General features: G+C 37.2%; 1 protein-coding gene across 5 annotated transcripts in view; it reads right to left on the reverse strand.

The window, feature by feature from the left end:
• The window catches only part of STXBP5L (syntaxin binding protein 5L), a 402,439-nt gene that overhangs the window by 346,901 nt on the left and 35,183 nt on the right, over nt 1-20,355 (reverse strand). For all 5 annotated transcript variants that reach the window (XM_054575243.1, XM_054575242.1, XM_054575241.1 and 2 more), the window contains exons 3-4: nt 15,504-15,601; nt 9,530-9,611 (exon numbers count right to left, since the gene is read on the reverse strand). In XM_054575243.1, the coding sequence (XP_054431218.1) occupies nt 9,530-9,611; nt 15,504-15,601 (180 nt within the window). The remainder of the gene's footprint in view (nt 1-9,529; nt 9,612-15,503; nt 15,602-20,355) is intronic.

A 20,355-nucleotide genomic window follows, 5' to 3' on the forward strand; every position in this document is an offset into this window, starting at 1 on the left:
GGAAGAATTAACATAGTTAAAATGTCCATACTACCCAAAGCAATCTACAGATTCAATGCAATCCTTATCAAAATACCAGTGTCATTTTTCACAGAACTAGAACAAATAATCCTAAAATTTATATGGACTTACAAAAAAAATCCCAAATAGCCAAAGCTATCTTGAAAGAGAAGAACAAAGTTGGAAATATCATGCTACCTGATATAAAATTGTACTAAAAGTCTACAGTAATCAAAACAGCATGGTACTGGCACAGCTCAATGGAGCAGAATAGAGAACCCAGAAATAAATCCAGGTCTATATGGTCAATTAATCTATGACAAAGGACACAAGAAATTACAGTGGGATAAAGACAATCTCCTTCAAATAATGGTGTTGGAAAACTGGACAGACAGATGAAAGAGAATTAAACTGGGTCACTCTCTTACACCACATAAAAGAATGAACTCAAAAGGGATTAAAGTCTTAAATATAAGACCCAAAATCGTAAAACTCCTAGAAGAAAACACAGGCGATAAACTCTTTGATATTGCTCTTGGCAGTATTTTTTTAGATATGTTTCCTTCACAAGGGAAATAAAAAAAGTAAATGAATAAGTGAAACTACCTCAAACTAAAGAGCTTTTGCAAAGCTAAGGAAACCATCAACAGATACAACCTACTGAATGAAAGAAGGTATTTGCTAATAATATACCTGATAAGCGGTTAATATCCAAAATATATAAGAAACTCATACAACTTGACACAAAAAAAAATTCATTTAAAAATGGGAAAAAAGATGGCGGAAGAGTGAATGGCAGTCACGCTGACCTCCTCTCAAGACCAAACTGGAATTGAGACTAAATAGTGGAGTAATCACCTGGAAAACAATGGAACTATAGTGGGAGAGGAGCCTTGGAGCCGCGGACAGACAGTGGATTCAACTCTCACACATCCCAAAGGGTGAGAAGTGTGGTGGAGGCTCCAGAGGGTGGGCTGGGTGCCCACAGGCATTAACACCAGAGGGACACTGAAACAGTCAGTTGGCTCCCCGCGAGAAGAATGGGGTCTGTATCATAAACAGGGACCTCTAAACTACAGCAGCTAAAACCAGGAAAATACAGACAAAACGCAACCCCAAAAAGCTTAGGGGCGCTCTCTGCCAGAGACAGGTGGCTGGGGATGCAAAGAGACACTTAAAGGGCCAACGCAAAAATTGCAGTGGCAGCCACCCTCCTTGATCTCTGGGTAGAGGCAGCAGCAGGGTGGGCTGGTGCCTGGGAAAAGATTGGTGAGGAAAACTTTGTGAAGAGAACTGAGACAGTGGCCGGTGGCCGGTGGAGCCCCGGTGACAACGCACCTCCCACTCTGCAGCTACCATCTCACTCAGGCATAAGGGAATCAATTAACCTGCATTTTGTGCGCTCCACACACAGCTTGTGTGCATGTGAGCTGGGGGGCTAAGAGCAGACTGGCTGGGAGAGCCCTGAGGAAAGACTGGAGACGGAGGCTTTGGGGAAAGAATGGGGGGAGGAACCGGGGAGTCCTGACTCCCTCCCCGTTCCGTAGTCTTCATTCTGGGCAGGCAAAGTGCACCCCCAAAGAGGCAGAAGCAGGGCGCGCATGAACCAGACTGCCTGCAATTGAAACGCAGTCCTTACAGGTGGTGGATCCTTGGGCGAAGGGGGTCACAGAACTCCCCAGAGATCCCTGAGGAGAGACTGGAAACGGAGGCGTTGGGGAAAGAACGGGAGGAGGAACCGGGGAGTCCCGACTCCTTCTCCTTTCCCTAGTCTTCATTGTGGGGGAAAAGGACACACACCCAAAGAGCCAAAAGCCGAAAAGCACACGATAGAGAGCCCAAAACCACCCAGTGTAGGCGCCGAGTGGCTGGCGAGGGTTGGCGAGTATGTGTGTGGACCCACGTGGGCTGGCGAGGGCTTGTGTGGGCTGGCAAGGCCTCCCACAGGTTGGCACTGATGGGGTCTGTGAGGGAGTGCACAGATGGGCAAGCACCGGTATAAATCGACCTGCACGGGCCCGTGAGTGCAGAGCAGGCCGCAGAAATAGTGGATCCCGGGCCAAAGGGGTCACAGAGCTGCCCAGAGTCCCTGGAGGAGAGACTGGAGACAGGATTAACCGGAGAGTCCTGGAGCTGACTTCCTCCCATTTCCGTAGTCTCCATTTGGCGAGGGCAAGCAACGTATCTAAAGAGCCAAAAGCGGGGAAGGCACACAATAGAAGACCCTAAACAGAGCAATGCCGAAGTGCCCGCCGGCCTGGGGGTCCACACAAGTATGAAAGGTCGCGAAGAAGCCCCCTGGCCTGGGGCAAGCACCCGGGAGCCCAGGCTGGTGGGGGATCCTGCCGGGTCGGGGTGCTCAACCAAGGAGTCGGCAGAGGAGTGCAGAGTGACCCACAGAAATAGTGGATCCCTGCCGAAGGGGTCACACAGGTGCCCAAAGCAGGAGTCAGGCACAGACAGTAGAATCCTGGCAGGCTCAAAAAAACGACCCAAGGTCCTATAGGGTCAACAACTGACATCATCAATTTGACAACTGAAGGAGAAGCAAAAATAAATAAATAAATAAGTAAATTACTTAACAGACTCTCACAAAAATGAGAAGAAAAAGAAGTTCCCCCCAAATGAGTGGAAAAGGGGACTCCCCACAGAGAGAGCTAAATGAAATAGAGGCAAGGGAACTATCAGATATTGAATTCAAAACAATGGTTCTAAGGAAGCTCGATGAGCTCAGCCAGCTCAAAGATAACTATCAGAAACTGTAGAGAAACAATCAGGATCTTACAACAAACTATATCAACCTGGAAAAGGACATAGAAACTATGAAGGAGACTCAAGAGGATATGAAGAATACCATTTCCGAATTGAAGAACACAGTAGAAGGAATCCAAAGCAGGCTGGATGAAGCCGAGGATCGAATCAGTAAGATGGAGGATAAGTGAGAAAAAAGCTCCCAGAAAGAACAAGAAATGGAAAAAAAACTCAAAAAGAATGAAGAGGCATTTAGGGAAATACAGGACAACCTGAAACGCAATACTACCATATAATAGGGAACCAGAAAGAGAAAAAGAGGAGCAAGGGATAGAGAACCTCCTTGAAAAAGTAATGATGGAAAATTTCCCTAATTTGAGGAGAGAAAGGCTCTCCTGGATCCAGGAGGCACAGAGGACCCCACTCAAGAGGGACTCAAGGAGGTCCACTCCAAGAGACATCATCATTAAAATGGCAAATGTCAAAGACAAAGAAAGAATCCTAAAGGAAGCAAGGGAGAAGGAGAAAGTAACATACAAGGGGGCCCCAATACAGATAGCAGATGACTTCTCAACAGAAACACTACAAGCCAGAAGAGAATGGCAACAAATTTTCCAAGCCATGAAAAGCAAGGGCCTATAGCCAAGGCTGCTCTACCCAGCTAGGCTTTCCATTAAAATACAAGGGGAAATAAAAAGTTTCCCAGACAAAAGAAGACTAAAAGAATACATCTCTACCAAACCAGCACTCCAAGATATGCTAAGGGGACTGGTTTAAGCAGATGAAGGAAAAGAATGAGACAGAGAGGAACACAGGTACAAAGAGAAAAGATGAGTAAGTTTCTATCAGTAATATCTCTCAATGTGAATGGACTAAATGCCCCAATCAAAAGACACAGGGTAGCTGAATGGATAAGAAAACAAGACCCACCCATATGCTGTCTACAACAGACCCACCTCAGAGCAAGAGACCTACACAGATTGAAAGTAAAGGGATGGAAAAAAATATTCCAAGCAAATGGGCATGAGAAAAAGGCTGGGGTTGCCATACTTGTATCAGACAAAGTAGATTTCAAAATAAAGGCCATAAAGAGAGACCCAGAAGGGCACTTTATAATACTTAAAGGAAGAATCTATCAAGAAGACATAAACATAGTAAACTTATATGCTCCCAATATAGGGGCCCCCAAGTTTATAAGGAAATTGTTGGATGACTTCAAAGGAGATATTGACAGCAACACACTGATAGTAGGGGATTACAACACCCCACTGTCAAAAATGGACAGATCTTCCAAACAAAACATCAACACGGATATTGTGCACCTGAATGACACACTAAATCAAATAGATTTAACTGACATATATAGAACCTTACATCAAAAAGAAGCAAAATACACATTCTTTTCAAATGCTCATGGCAGTTTTTCAAAGATAGACCACATGATAGGACACAAAGCAAGCCTCAGCAAATTCAGGAAAATTGAAATAATACCAAGCTTTTTCTCGGACCACAAGGGCTTGAAACTGGAAATCAACCTCAAAGAGAAACTTCAAGAACTTGCAAACTCATGGAGACTCAACAGTACACTATTAAACAATGAATGGGTCAATAAGGAGATAAGAGAAGAAATCAAAAAATTTCTGGAAACAAATGAAAATGAACAGACAACAGTCCAAAATCTATGGGACACAGCAAAGGCGGTCCTGAGAGGGAAATTCATAGCAATACAGGCTTACCTAAAAAAGATAGAAACATTGCAAATAAAAGACCTAACACTACAACTTCAAGAACTGGAGAAACAACAACAAATAAATCTCAGAGCAAGTAGAAGGAAGGAAACAGTCAAGATTAGAGCAGAACTGAATGACATAGAGACGAAACAAACAATTCAAAGGATCAACCAATCCAGAAGCTGGTTCTTTGAAAAGATAAAAAAAACTGACAAGCCTTTAAGCAGACTTATCAAGAGAAAAAGTGAGAGGACCCAAATAAATAATATCAGAAATGAAAGAAGAGAAATAACAACTGATACCACAGAAATACAAAGGATTGTCAGAAACTACTATGAAGAATTATATGCCAAGAAATTTGAAAACCTTGTTGAATGAAATGGACAAATTTCTAGAAAAGTATAATCTTCCAACACTAGAGGAGGAAGAAACAGAAAGCTTGAACAGACCGATAGCAGCTGGGGAAATTGAAGCAGTAATCAAGAAACTCCAGGCACACAAAAGCCCAGGGCCGGACGGTTTCACAGGAGAATTTTAAAAAACATTTAAGGAAGAGCTAACCCCTGTCCTTCTCAGACTATTCCAAAAAATCCAAGAGGAGGGAAGACTCCCAGACTCTTTTTATGAGGACAGCATCACCCTAATCCCAAAAACCAGATAAAGACCCTACAAAGAAATAAACCGACGGGCCAATTACGCGGCTGAACATAGATGCTAAATCCTCAACAAAATATTGGCAAACCACATCCAGCAATACATTCAAAAGATTATCCACCACGATCCAGTGGGATTCATTCCAGGCATGCAGGCATGGTTCAATATACGCAAGTCTATAAACGTAATACATCACATAAATAAAAGACAGAAACCATGCGATCATCTCGATAGATGCAGAAAAAGCATTCGATAAGGTACAGCACCCACTTATGATCAAAACACTCAGCAAAATGGGAATAAATGGGGCATTCCTCAACGTAATAAAGGCCATATATGAAAAACCTACAGCCAACATCATACTCAAAGGGCAAAAACTAAAAGCTTTTCCACTAAGACCGGGAACATGACGAGGATGTCCGCTTTCACCACTTCAATTCAACATCGTATTGGAAGTCCTAGCCAGGGCAGTCAGACAAGAAAAAGAAATAAAGGGCATCCAAATAGGAAAGGAGGAAGTAAAGCTATCATTGTTTGCAGATGACATGATAGTGTACATAGAGAACCCTGTAGACTCTACCAAAAAACTCCTCAACCTAATAAGTGAATTTGGCAAAAACAGCAGGATACAAAGTCAATATTCTGAAATCAAAGGCATTTTTGTACACCAGCAATGAAACAGAAGAAGAAGAAATCAGAAAAAAAAAATACCATTTGATATATCAACAAGAAAAACAACGCACCTAGGAATAAATTTAACCAAAGAGGTAAAAGACCTGTACGCAGAAAACTATACAACTTTGAAGAAAGAAATTAAGGAAGACACAAATAAATGGAAGAATATACTGTGCTCATGGATTGGAAGAAGTAATATCATCAAAATGTCCATACTACCCAAAGCAATTTATAGATTCAACGCAATCCCTATTAAGATACCATGACATATTTCAAAGAAATACAACAGACATTTCAAAAATTTGTATGGAACCATAAACAACCCCAACAAGCCGCAGCAGTTTTGAGAAAAAAAAACAAAGTGGGAGGGATCACAACACCAGACATCAAACTGTACTACAAAGCCACTATATTCAAAACAGTCTGGTACTGGCACAAGAGCAGATCCATAGACCAGGGGAACAGAATAGAAAGCCCAGCAATAAGCCCAGGTCTATAAGGACATCTAATATTTGACAAAGGGGGCAGAAGCATAAAATGGAGCAATAATAGCCTCTTCAACAAATGCTGTTGGGAGAGCTGGACGGCTACATGCAAAAAATTGAAATTGGACCATCAGCTGACAGCATACACAAAAATAAACTCAAGATGGATAAAAGACTTAAATATAAGTCACAACACCATCAAAGTCCTAGAGGAGCACATTGGCAGGAAACTCTCAGATATCCCGCGCAGCAATTTTTTCACCAATATGTCTCCTAAAGCAAGGGACATAAAGGAAAGAATAAACAAGTGGGACCTCATCAAAAGAAGGAGCTTCTGCACAGTGAAAGAAAACATCAGCAAAATGAAAAAGGAGCCAACCATATGGGAAAATATATTCGCTAATGATACATGAGATAGAGGCTTGATCTCCAAGTTATATAAAGAACTCACTTGACTCTACTCCAAAAAGACAAACGATCCATTCAAAAAAATGGGCAAAGGACCTGGGCAGATGCTTTTCCAAGGAAGAGATACAGATGGCCCAGAGACATCTGAAAGGATGCTCGGCATCACTAGCCATCAGAGAAATGCAGATCCAAACCACAATGAAGTACCACCTCACACCAGTCAGAATGGCCAGCATAAACAGATCAACAAACAACAAGTGTTGGCGAGGCTGTGGAAAAAAGGGAACCCTAGTACACCGTTGGTTTGAATGCAGACTGGTGCAGCCTTTGTGGAAAGCAGTGTGGAATTTCCTCAAAAAACTGAAAATGGAACTGCCTTTTGACCCAGTGATTCCACTGCTGGGATTGTACCCTAAGAATCCGAAAATGCCAATTCAAAAGAAGCTCTGCACCCCAATATTCATAGCAGCACAATTTATAATAGCCAAGTGTTGGAAGCAACCTAAATGCCCATCAGTAGATGATTGGATCAGAAAATTATGGTACATTTACACAATGGAATACTACACTGCAGAAAGAAAAAAAGAACTACTAAACTTTGTGACAGCATGGATGGAACTTGAGAGCATTATGCTAAGTGAAATAAGCCAGGGGGCGACAGACAAATTCCATATGATCTCACCTATAAGTGGAACCTAACCAACAATACAAAGATGCAAGGAAAATAAGACCAGTAACACTGAAAGGAAAAGAAACCAACAGAGACAAGAGGGAAGGAGGGAGGCGTGGCAGGGGGGAAAGGAAGGGAAGCAGGAAGTCAAGCAACATATTTCAAGGACTCATGGGCAAAACCAAAGGGGAACAGTTGAGGGAGGGAGGGTGGGAGGGGGCAAGGGAATGTGGTGGGGGGTAGGCAGAGACAAATATATTTTTAAAAAATTTTAAGAAATTTGAAAAAATAATTAATTAAAAAAATTAAAGTTGTGATTTAAAAAAAATGGGCATAGGACCTGCATAGCTAATACTTTAATGAAGACAGGTAGATGGGAAATAGATGTATTCAAAGATACTCAACATCACTAATCATCAGGGAATTGCAAATTAAAAACACTATGAGATACCTGTCAGAATGCCTATCAAGAAATCAACCAACAATAAGTGTTTTCAATGATTTGGAAAAAAGGCCTTGTGCACTGTTGGTGAGATTGTAAATTGATAGAGTCACTATGGAAAACATAATGAAGTTTCCTCAAAAAATTAAAAATAGAACTACCATCTGATCCAGAAATTACACTTTTGGGTATTTATTCAAAGAAATCCAAACCACTAATTCAAAAAGACATGCACCCCTATATTCATTCCAGCATTATTTATAATAGCCAACCTACGGAAGCAACCTATGTGTCCATTAATAGATGAATGGATCAAGATGTGGTAGATATATACAATGAAATATTACTTGGCTATTAAAATGAAATCTTGCCATTTGCAACACCATGAATGGACCTAGAGGGTATTATGTTAAGTAAAATAAGTCAGACATAGAAAAATACCACATGATTTCATTTGTATGTTAATTCTAAAAAACAAAATAAACAAACAAAACAGAAAAAACTCAGAGAGACAGAGAACATTTTGATGGTTGCCAGATGGAAGGAGGGTTGAGATTATAGGTAAGAAGGGGTAAGAGATTAAGAAGTACAAATTGCCAACTAGAAAAACATTCACAGGAATATGAAATACAATGTAGGAAATATAGTCAGTAACATTGTAATAATTATGCATGGTGTCATAGATGGGTACTAGACTTATTGGGGTGATCACTTTATAACCTATATAATGTCTGATCACTATATTATACATCTAAAAATAATATCATATTGAATCTCAATTGTAATTGAAAATTTTTTAACTTTTTTTTTATAAAAAAGGTCTATGAGAGGGCTATTCAAACTAAATAAAACATCTTTCCACTCAAAAAAAAAAATATGTGAGTCAAGCCCTGGCTAGTTTGGCTCAGTGGATTGAGTGCTAGCCTGCAAACCAAAGGGTCACCAGTTTGATTCCCAGTCAAAACACATGCCTGGGTTGTGGGCCAGGTCCCCAGTGAAGGGCACACAAGAGGTAACCACACATTGATGTTTCTCTCCCTCTCTTTCTCCCTCCCTTCCCCTCTCTCTAAAAATGAATAAAATCTTTTAAAAAAATGTGAGTCAAAATGGTCTTAAGTAGCCCTTAACTAATGGAAGATCATCAACCTTTCTGAGCTTTGTAAATACATATTTTGTCTTTAGAGAGTTCCTAACCACCAAAGGTTTATAAAAATAGGGAGAGGGTAGGTAGCTAATTGTCATAATAGCTATGGATACATAAATAAATACAAATTCTTACATATACCAACAAGTGCAAATGGAGATATACACAAATAAAAGAGCCGATAAGTAAATAAATAAAAAGATTATTTCATGGAAGATAAAGACAAAACATTAAATTAGTGTTCAGTTAGAAAATTTAAGTTGGTGGGATGAGAGTGCATAGAAGAAAAGTTTTATGGTTAGTAAAGCAATCAAAGAATTTTAGTAATATTTCTAAAAACATTTAAATAATCTAATTTTACACAATAATGATAACAGGATTTTCTAATACATGCAACTTTTTCTTTTAAAATTTAATAAACTGACAAATATTGGAGGACAGACTTTTATGAAAAATTTGACCATGAACAATATTGCGCACATATATATCTTCAAGCATTTAGAATCAAAATAGAGAAAAGATTACATGAATGAATGGCAGTGTGCATGTGATAGTCAAGGAAAGCCTTACCTCATTGATTAAGAACTGGAGCTGCAGAACAGCTGCACCACTTTCATGTTGGCAATAACAATCAACTCCAGGTCTCCCGAGTCTAATATGAATAAAAGTCAAGGATTCTAACACTTTAATTAACACTAATATTAATGAGTAAAAAATAAACTTAATAGCTGATGTTTTGCTTTTTAGTTATCTTATTTTTGGAAATAAAGTTGAAAAATCTTGATCTTTGTTGATGCAAATTGCATTATGTAGCACAGTATATCAGCAAAATGACCAAATAAAATGTCCCTTGCATGTATTTCCCCCTTAACAAAAATAATTTGGCACATACACAGACAAAATGCCTTTCATGGGAGCTTCCAGAGTCAAGAAGACTGTGAAACCCTGGTGCGGTCCCAGAATGAATAAAGCCATTTTGAGAAAGAAGGCTCACACCCAGGTGGCTGATACAGAAATAGCTTTGTACCCCTGAGAAGTCAGCTACAGCTGTTTGAATTTGCATTTGTCACCAGCAAATGCCACCAAGGGACCCATAGGAGTCAAGCCCACACATGAATCAGGTAATAGGCATAGAGACCTTGATCCTGGCTGTGAACTCAGAAATGGCCTTTCAACCAGCTCCAGCCCCTCTCAGTTACATTGCAGAAGCACCTGGAGGTAAGACTGCCAAATCTGATCAGATTATAGATTTTGAAATAGCCCTGTAACTCAGCTTCAGCCCATCCCACCCATATTTCATAAACAGACTCACTGGCGTATGGACCCATTTATCTGTACCCCTAGAGATCCTGAAAGGGGCATATAATAGGCATCAGCCCCCTCACTTAGTCTATGCTGAGCTGCTGTGTGTGCCAAGCAGGCTTTGTTGGCACAGGTGCCAAACATAAATTTCTGTCCATGCCCTGAGATTCTGATAGGACCCTATACCTGGTTCCATCTTCCTTACAGCCACAGTCCGCCAGTCTTCCAGAAGTCTTGAGGGGCAAGGGTACCAGAAGTAGACATTCCCATCTGAAGATCCTAAATGAGTCCTATACTTTACTCCAGGCCCCTTCTAGCTACAGTCCATGAGCAAGCCTCCTAGCATGGTAGAAAACACTCCCTTCAGTGCCCCTGGAGAAACTAGAAGGACCTATTCACAGCCCCAGCCACCTCACAGCCCCAGTCAGTCAACAGTACTGATGGTCCAGAGTCTCTGTGGGAAACACTCCTGTCTGCAAACCTGGAGACTCTAAGATGGCCATATACTTAGTTCCAGACCCACCCAATTGCAGTTTGTGAATAGTCCTGCTGCTATAGGGAACCAGCAAGCAACACTCCTGTCTGCATTCCTGGAGATCCTGAAAGGGCTCTACACTTGGTTTCAGCCCCTCCCAGCTACAATCCACAAGCAGTTCTACTAGCACAGGGAACTGGTGGGAGACATGACTGAACCCCAGAAGATCCTGCAAGAACCCTACAGGCCATTCCAGCCCCTCTAGCCATGGTCAGAGACCAATCCTATCCAGTAACATGGTGGGAGATATGCTCATCTTTGCCTGCAAAGCCAGGTCTGAAAACCTTAATCTTGGCTGTGGAATTTGAAACAGCCCTGACAGCCACAGTTCAGGGTCAGTCCTGCCCACCCAGGCAGCAGTTCTCCTAGGAACCTGATGGATTCCATACCTGCAATTTACCTGGTAACCCACTCTCTGAGGACCCAAATATGGATTCTTATACAAATGGCACCCTACTGAACAAGGTACTGGAGGCAGTCACATCCACCCAGGAACCAGAAGGAATTCACACCAGCCTGTACCCTGGTTATGAGCCCACAAACAATAGGTCTGAGCCCCATTACAGACCTAGCAACAGCCTCATAACTAGCTTCAACTCAGCACAACTGCATTCCACAGGTAGTCTTATCAGCCCAGGGAACAAACTTAAGAAGGCCTTCATATTTTGAAACCAGTCTGTAACAACTGGAAGAAATGTTTGCTCTAACAAATGCACAGGCACCAAAGAAAGGTTACATGATTCATGAAGATATATGATACCACCAACAGAAACTAAAACAGCTCTGGTGACTCCAAAGAAATGTAGATCTATGATTTGCCTTGGCAAAAAATTCAAAACAATCATTTAATGAGAATGAATGAAATGCAAGAAAATGCAGGTAGACAAATAAACTAAATCAGGAAAATAATTCATAACAAAATTCATTTAACAAAGAAATAGAAACAACAACAACAGCAAAGAACCAAACAGAAATCCAAGAGCCGAAGAATACAATGATAGAACTGAAAAACCCAATAGAGAATTTCAACAACAATTTGAAAAAAACCCAAGAGAGCCTTAACAATTCAGAAGAATTGGAAAACTTATAGACAAATCACTTGAAATTAGCCAGAGAAATAAAAAGAAAAAAGAAAAAAATAGTGAAGAAAGCCTAAGTGAATTATGGGATACCATTAGGCACACAAATATTTCATCATGAGAGTCACAGAAGAAGACAGAAAAGGGGCAGAAAAATTTAAAGATAGAGTAGTGAAAAACTTCTCAAATATTGGGAAGGAAATGGACACCCCAAAACACATTATAATCAAAATGTTAAAGATCAAAGACAAGAGGAGAATTTTCAAAGCAGCAAGAGAAAAACAACTTGTCACATACAAAGCTATCTCCATTAGCTTAAAAGTGGATTTCTCTGTAGACCAGGATGCAGTGCAATGATATATATTCAAAGAAGTGAAATAAAAAAACTGCCAACTAAGAATACTCTACCCAGCAAAACCATCCTTCAGAAATGGAGAAGAAAGACATTTTGAGAAAAACAAAAGTTGAGGGAGTTCATTACTGCTAGATCTGCCATTACAAGAAATGCTAAAGGGAGCTCTTCATGTTGAAATGGAAGGATACTGTGTAATAACACGAACATATAATACTGGCTTTGCCAAAAAGTTCATATGGTTTTCTCCATAAAATAAAAAACACATTTTTCATTTTTTACCAATAACTTTACTGATTGTATATTCTGAGTATGTCAGCTATCTCTTGTGCAGTACAACATTACTTGTTCTCAATTAATGTCTCAATTTGATCGCTATCAACTTCAACTGATGTACATGACTGTGGAGCATCATCCAGCGAGAAATTTCCAGCACAAAACTTCAAAAACTGCTTCTGACACATCGATCAGTCAGGGCACCTTCTCCATACTCAGCACAAATCTTTTTTTGCATTTCAGTTGCACTTTTACCTTTCTTGAACCAATAAAGCATACTATGCAGAAAATGTCACTTATTTCCTTCCATCTTCAATATTAAAATGAGTACACAAAAATTCACCAATTTTGATAAGTTTTTGAAAAATACATGATGATATGACAGCTATCACAATACAATCTAATAAAATTGTATGGAATGAAGTCAAAAACAGCTAAGTGCTGCCAGAGCCATGTTACAGGAAAAAAATCAAATGAACTTTTTGGCCAAGCCAATAATATAAAACTCACTGGTAAGAGTAAATATATAGTTGAATTCAGAATATACTAATACTATAATGGTGGTATATAAATTACTTTTACCTCTATTATAAAAGCTAAAGAAAATATTAAAAACAATGATAGCAACAATCCTCTGTTAAAGGGCTTACAATATAAAAACATGTAAAGTGTGACAAAAATACCATAAAATGTTGGAAGAGGAGAAGCAAAAGTGTTGCGTTCTTGGGTGATTGAAAGTAAGTTGTCAGTAACTTAAACTAGAATGTCATAAGAAGTTTTATGTAAGCCTCCTGGTAACCACAAAGAAAAAAAATTGATAGTAGTTAAAAAATAATTAATTAAAAAAATAAAAACAAATAGCACAAAAGGATAAAATAATTGCATGAGTGGGATGAAAAAAAGTCTTCCAATATTACAAGAAAAACAAGAATTTTGTGAAATCTGAATTTTAAATGTTGATGACTCATAAAAGTTTCTACTTTATACCTGTAGATTCCAAATAAAACCTATTTGGCTCTAATAAAAAAAATTAAAGAGAAAGCAACTAAGACATGCAAAAAACAAATACAAATAATAAATTACAAAAGAATACAGTAACATAAAAAGAAAGGAACAAAGAAACTAAAAACTTTCAGAAAACAATTAAAGAAATGGTAATAGTAAATGCTGGGTTGGCTAAAGAGTCCATTTAGTTTTTTCTGTAAAATAAAGGACATTTTTCATTTTCACCAATAACTTCTTTTATTTGGATATTTTGAGCATGTCGACTATCTCCTGTGTGGTACAACATTGATTATTCTCCAGTAGTGTCTCGATTTGATTGCTATCAACTTGAACTGGTCTACCTGCCCATCCATGGAGCATAATCTAGCAAGAAATCTCTAGCACAAAACTTTGCAAACCACTTTTGACACATTCACAGCACCTTTTCTATACATTGCAGAAACCTTTATTTGCTTTTCAGTTGTGTTTTATCTTTCTTGAAATAATAAAGCATAATATGCCAAAAATGTTGTGTATTTTCTTCCAATATTAAAAAGGTTACACAAAAATTCACCAATTTTGATGTTTTTTTAAAATGCACACTGATATGATAGCTGTTACAATACAATCTAACAAAATTGTTTTGAGTTAAGTTAAAGACGACTAAGTACTACCAGAGCCATCTTATGAAAAATACCAAATGAACTTTTTGTCCAACCCAATATTAGAATACCACAATGAAATATCACTACAAAATGATCAGAATGGATAAAATATTTTTTAAAAAAACACAAAATGTAGTTAATGATGTAGGAATATAGAATCACTCATATACTGCTGGTGGGAATGTAAAACATTGCACCCACCCTGGAAAATAGTTTGGCATCATCTCATAAAACTAAACATGCTACTACCATACAAACCCCAACTGCAGTCCTGGGCATTTATGCCAAAGAAATGAAAACTTACATTCACATAAAAACGTGCACACAAATGTTCATAGCTGCTTTAATCATGATAGCCAAGAAACTGGAAAGCAGATGTCATTCAATAAGTGAATGGTTAAACTGTGATATATCCATACCCTGGAATATTACTCAACAATAAAAATATGAAATATTGATATATACAACAATTTGGATGAATTTTCAGAGACTTATGCTGAGTGAACAAAGCCAATCCCAAATGTTACATGTTTTATAATTCCATTCTTAAAGTGGTAAAATTATTAAAATTAAAAAAAATTAGTGATTGTCAGGACTCATATGTGGGGGTGGGAGAACTGGAGGGGTAGGATATGACTATAAAAGCACAGCATGAGCACAAATCACTGTGATGATAGAAATGTCCTCTACCTTGAGTATATCAGTATCAATAACCTCATGATGCTACACTAGAATTTTATAAGATGTTGGAAATTGGATAAAGAGTACATGGGATTTCTCTATATTACTTCTTACAACTACAATTAAATCTGTAACTATCTTAAAAAGTTTAATTTAAAAATGGGATGACACTAAACCAAACTTGGGAGGAAATTTATACTACTACAAGCATATTTTAGAAAAAAATAAAGTTAAATCAATTACCTCAGTTTCCACCTTTAGAAATCAGAAAAATGTTAAATTAAACCCAAAGTTAAGCAAAGTAAAGAAATAAAAAAAGATCAAAGTGAAATCAATAAAACAAAATATGGAAAAACAGTACAGGAAAGCAATGAGACCAAAAGTTGGTTCTTCTGAAATCCAATACAGCTGATCAGCTTCTAGCCACACTGATTAGGAAAAAAGACAATACACAGATTACCAATATCAGGAATTAAAGAAGGGATAGCAATATTTATCTCACAGACATTAAAAATATGCCAATAAACTTGACAATGGAGTTTTCACACTTGTTACTCACATCTAAAGAAACAATACATTTTATTTGGTCACAAATATATTCACTCACCTGAATATTTAAAAAGGTAATTGCTTTTAATATAGCAAATAAGGAACTGAAAATTAAGGATACATTCGTATAGCACCTGTTCTTGTTCCAATAGCCAAGATTTTCTGAACTGGATCAAAGGCTAATGCTGTGGGTTGATAAGGAAAACCATGCCGCACTGTCTGAAAGAGAGCAAATAGTAAAATAGTCATCAGGAAAACTAAAATTAAAATCACAAAATAACACTATCCAACTATCAGTATGACTAAAATAATCTTTTAGTTTTTTGTTTAAAAAGAAAAAAAACTATTACCAAATGTTGGTAGAAGTATAAAATGACACAACCACTGTGGAAAAATGTCTTGCAGCTTCTTGTAAAACCAAATATATAATTGGCTTATGACCTAGAAATTCCACTCATGTGTGTATGTACCCAAGAAAATAAAAACCATGTCCAACATAACAATTTGTATACGTATAACCCTAACAACTTTAAACACAACAAACTAGAAACAGTCTGGATATTCAACAACAAGAAATTAAAAAAACAAAACAGTGATATATGCATACAATGAAAAAGTACTAAATAATTAAAAACTGACAGATGCAACAATTCTCAAAAATATGCTAAGTAAAAGAACCAATATGCAAAAGAGTGCATATAGTATAATTATATTTGTATTAAATTCTGAACAAGCAAAACTAAAAATGGTGAAAAATATTATTAGATCAGTGGTTGACCTGAGCAGAACTGACTGGGAAGGGATATGAAGAAACTTTATTGAGTGAAGGTAATATTCTGTATCTTGGTAGAGATATGGATTATGTAAGTGTATACAGTAGTCAAAATTAATCAAATGTTCAATAAAATTTGTGATTTCTCTGTATGAAATTGTATCTCAAAAAAGATAAGAAAAAATTATTATAAACAAATATTAAACTTTTAAGAAGTAAAGTGTACTGACATCTGCAACTTATTTTAAAAATGCATCAAAAAGTAATATGAACAGATGGATGGATAGGTAGATGATAAATATAGCAAAATGATAATTATCAAATCTAGGTGGTATGTATGTATGTATACTTATACACACACACATACATATATAGGTATTCACAGTATAATTCCTTTAACTTCTCTGTATGTTTGAAAGTTTTTATAACACAATGGAAGATGTATGTGTGTGTGTGTGTGTGTGTGTGCGCGCGCGTGCGCACGCGCGCGCGCACATACATACACAGTTCATTATATCATTAAGGAGATGAGAATAACATGTAAAAAGGGAATATGTAATATTAGGAAGGACTTTAATTCAATATAAAATGTGCTATAACTTCTCAAAAAATTAAAGAACCACATAGGTAAAAATAAAAAATAGATTCTATATCTTGTTCAGCCAGATATTTAGTGTCAACATTGGCTCTAATGGTTCAAATATAATTTATTTAAACAAATACAGCTCCCTTCCCCCCCCCTTGCCCCCTCCCACCTTCCCTCCCTCAGCTCCAAGAACTATTTTAATGGAAATATTTTCATTAAAAATTACATTTGTAAATAACAACTGTAAGTAGATGAAAAGAAAGATCAACTACAGCATGTAGTTCATCTAAAACTCTTATTCCAGTAAGCCAGGGGGCGAAAGACAAATACCATATGATCTCACCTATAAGCGGAACCTAACCAACAATACAAAGATGCAAGGAAAATAAGACCAGCAACACTGAAAGGAAAAGAAATCAACAGAGACAAGAGGGAAGGGGGGGCGGGGAAAAGGAAGAGAAGGGGAAAGTCAAGGAACATATAGCAAGGACTCATAGGCAAAACCAAAGGGGAAGAGCTGAGGGAGGGAGGAAAGGAGGGGCAAGGGAAAGTGGTGGAGGGTAGGCAGAGACAAATGTATTTGAAAAAATAAATTAAAGTAAAATTAAAAAAAAATAAAACTCTTATTCCACAGAGAAAACACTGTAAGGAGTTCATTGCATAACTTCCTCATTTTCTTTTAAAGCATGTAAGAGCCTATATACATATGCATATTATATAGTATATAGCCAGATCTATAATCTGTTTTTTTCACTCAACAGTGGAACATGGAAATAGTTTCATAAAAAAATGTGTAAATATACTTCAATCTATTTAAAGTTGCAGAGCTTATTATAATATGAAAGAACGATGATATCCTTAACCAACCAACTACTGTTCTATAAAATCTAAGAGTTATCAACTAAATTGATAAAACAAATAACAAAAGACAGGACCTATTTTCTAGTCATGTTTCCCACTTGATTCTAAACTGTCTTCCTTATTTAGGCTTATAAACATAACATTGTCATGAGAAAAAAAGCTTTAATCTTCCTGCAGAGCAATGTGGATAACAAAATCAGAATATAATTGCTCTCCAAAAAAACAAAAGAGGGAATACTTCCCAACTCATTCTAGGAGATTAGTACTACCCTGATACTAAGAATTGACAAAGATATCCACAAAAATAGAAAACTAAAGACAACTGATTCTTATTAATAGAGATACAAAAATCCTCAATAACATATTTATATTATTTATATAAATATATAAATTTATATAAATTTATAAATCCTCAATAATATATTTATAATATAATAATATATTTAAAGGATACACACCATGTCTTGGTGGTATTTATCTCAGGAATGCAAGGTGGGTTTAAGATTTAAGAAATTTCTTAATATAACATACTATATAAATAGAATAAGGGCAAAATCACATGACTTATTTCAGTAGATGCCGAATTTCAGAAAATCCAACACCCATTTATATTAAAAAGCACTCAAAAGTGGAATTGTATAGAATTTCCTCAATCTGATAAATGGCATAAATGAAAAATCTGTACCTAACATCTTACTAATTAGCCAAAAAAATAATTCTTTCTCTCTAAGATCAGGAATGAGACAAGTAAGTTCTTACCACAGCTCTTGTCTTATGCAGGGCAATTAGGTGAAAAATAAATAAATAAAAGACTCCCAGATTAGAAAGGATAAGACAGCTGTACTTTACAGATTGCTGCTACCTGTTATGAATGTAATCTTTAGTCTCTAAGGAGTCTATAATCCTTATTAGTTGTGTTACTTAAGAATGTGTTCCCTGTAATTTTCTCTAAAAACTAAAAATGGAACTTTATTTTGACCCAGCAATTCCACTGCTGGGATTATACCCTAAGAATGCTGAAACACAAGTTCAAAAGAACTTTACTCCTATATTCATAGCAGTGCTATTTAAAACAGTCAAGTGGCAGAAATAGCCTAATTGCCCATCAGTAAATGAGTGGGTCAAAAAACTGTGGTACACTTATATAATGGAATACTACACAGCAGAAAGAAGGAACTCCTACCCTTCGCAACAGCATGGATGGAACTGGATAGCATTATGCTAAGTGGAATAAGCTAGCCAGTGGAAGACAAATATGATATGATCTCACCTATATGAGGCACATAATGAACAAAATAAACTAAGGAGCAAAACAGAATCAGAGGCATGGTAACATGGAACAGACTAAAAGCAACCAGAGGGGAGGGGTGAGGGGCATGAGGATATAAAGAAGTGGATTGGACTACTCAAGAAACATGTATGAACGGCCCACGGACATGAACAACAGAGTGTGGAATGATTGTGGGAGCGAGAGCGAGTGGTGTGCTGGGTGGAGGAGGGCAAAAAAGGGAAAAATTGGGACAACTGTAATAGAATAACAATAAAGTATTTATCCATGAGACCTTGCTACATGTTCCCCGACCCTCCCATTCCCTTCCTTTTCCCCTGTCCCCCCACTTCCATCCCTCTTGTTTGTGTTTGTTTCTTTTCCTTTCAGTGTTGCTGGTCTTATTTTCCTTGTATCTTTGTATTGTTGGTTAGGTTATGCTTATAGGTGAGATCATATCAGAGACAAATGTATTTGAAAAAATAAAGAAAATAAATGAAAATAAAAGAATAACAATAAAATATTTAAAAATTTTTAAAAATCTACTTAAGAGTGACAGATATTAACACGAACAAAATTAACAACACATAATACCAAAAAAGCAATAAACTATAGTCATGCCCATTAAAATCAGGAAGAAAACATATATGTTCATTATGCCCATTACTAATTAGCTTTGTTTTATAGATTCAAGATAATTCAGTAAATCAGGAATTGAAATAATACATATAAATACAGGAAGCTAAGAAACAAAATAAATCTTACCCTTTGCAACAGCATGAATGGACTTGAAGAGTATCATGCTAAGTGAAACAAGCCAGTCAGAGAAAGACAAGTACCATATGATTTCACTCATATGTGGAATATAATGAATGAATAAAATAAACTAACAAAAAAATAGAAATGAGACTCATAGATAGAGAACAGACTGACAGCTGTCAAAGGGGAGGAGGTTGGGAGGCTGAGTGAAAAAGTAAAGGGATTGAGAAAAAACAAACAAACAAAAAATTCATAGACACAGACAACATTATGGTGATTACCAGAGGGAAAGGGAGGTTGGGGGAGATAGAATAAAGTATGAGGGGACAAACAACGACGGAAAGAGACTTGACTTGGGATGGTGAACACACAATAAAAGATACAGATGGCATATTATAGAATTGTACACCTGAATCCTATATAATTTTATTAACCAATGTCATCCCAATAAATTCAATACAAAAGAAAAACCAAAAAATAACAAAAGCAACAAAAAGTCTTTACTCCTTTAAGACTGAAATCACAAAAATACACACCGTTTCAATTGTATCAGGAAAATTTTCTTGAAAATGTTAATTTGTGATTCGCTGAAGTATTTCAAAATCACAAAAGGACAAAACTCAGAGACGTACTTTTGTTTTTTCCTGCCGTCATACACATATGCAACTATTTAAAAGGGTAGGTCTGTCCTAATGAGAGCATTTAGACAGGAAAAAGGAATAAAAGGG

This window comes from Pteronotus mesoamericanus, unplaced genomic scaffold (assembly GCF_021234165.1).
Source record: "Pteronotus mesoamericanus isolate MK-2021 breed Mesoamerican mustached bat unplaced genomic scaffold, CSHL_Meso_final contig_27, whole genome shotgun sequence".
In the NCBI taxonomy this organism is placed as follows: Eukaryota; Metazoa; Chordata; class Mammalia; order Chiroptera; family Mormoopidae; genus Pteronotus; species Pteronotus mesoamericanus.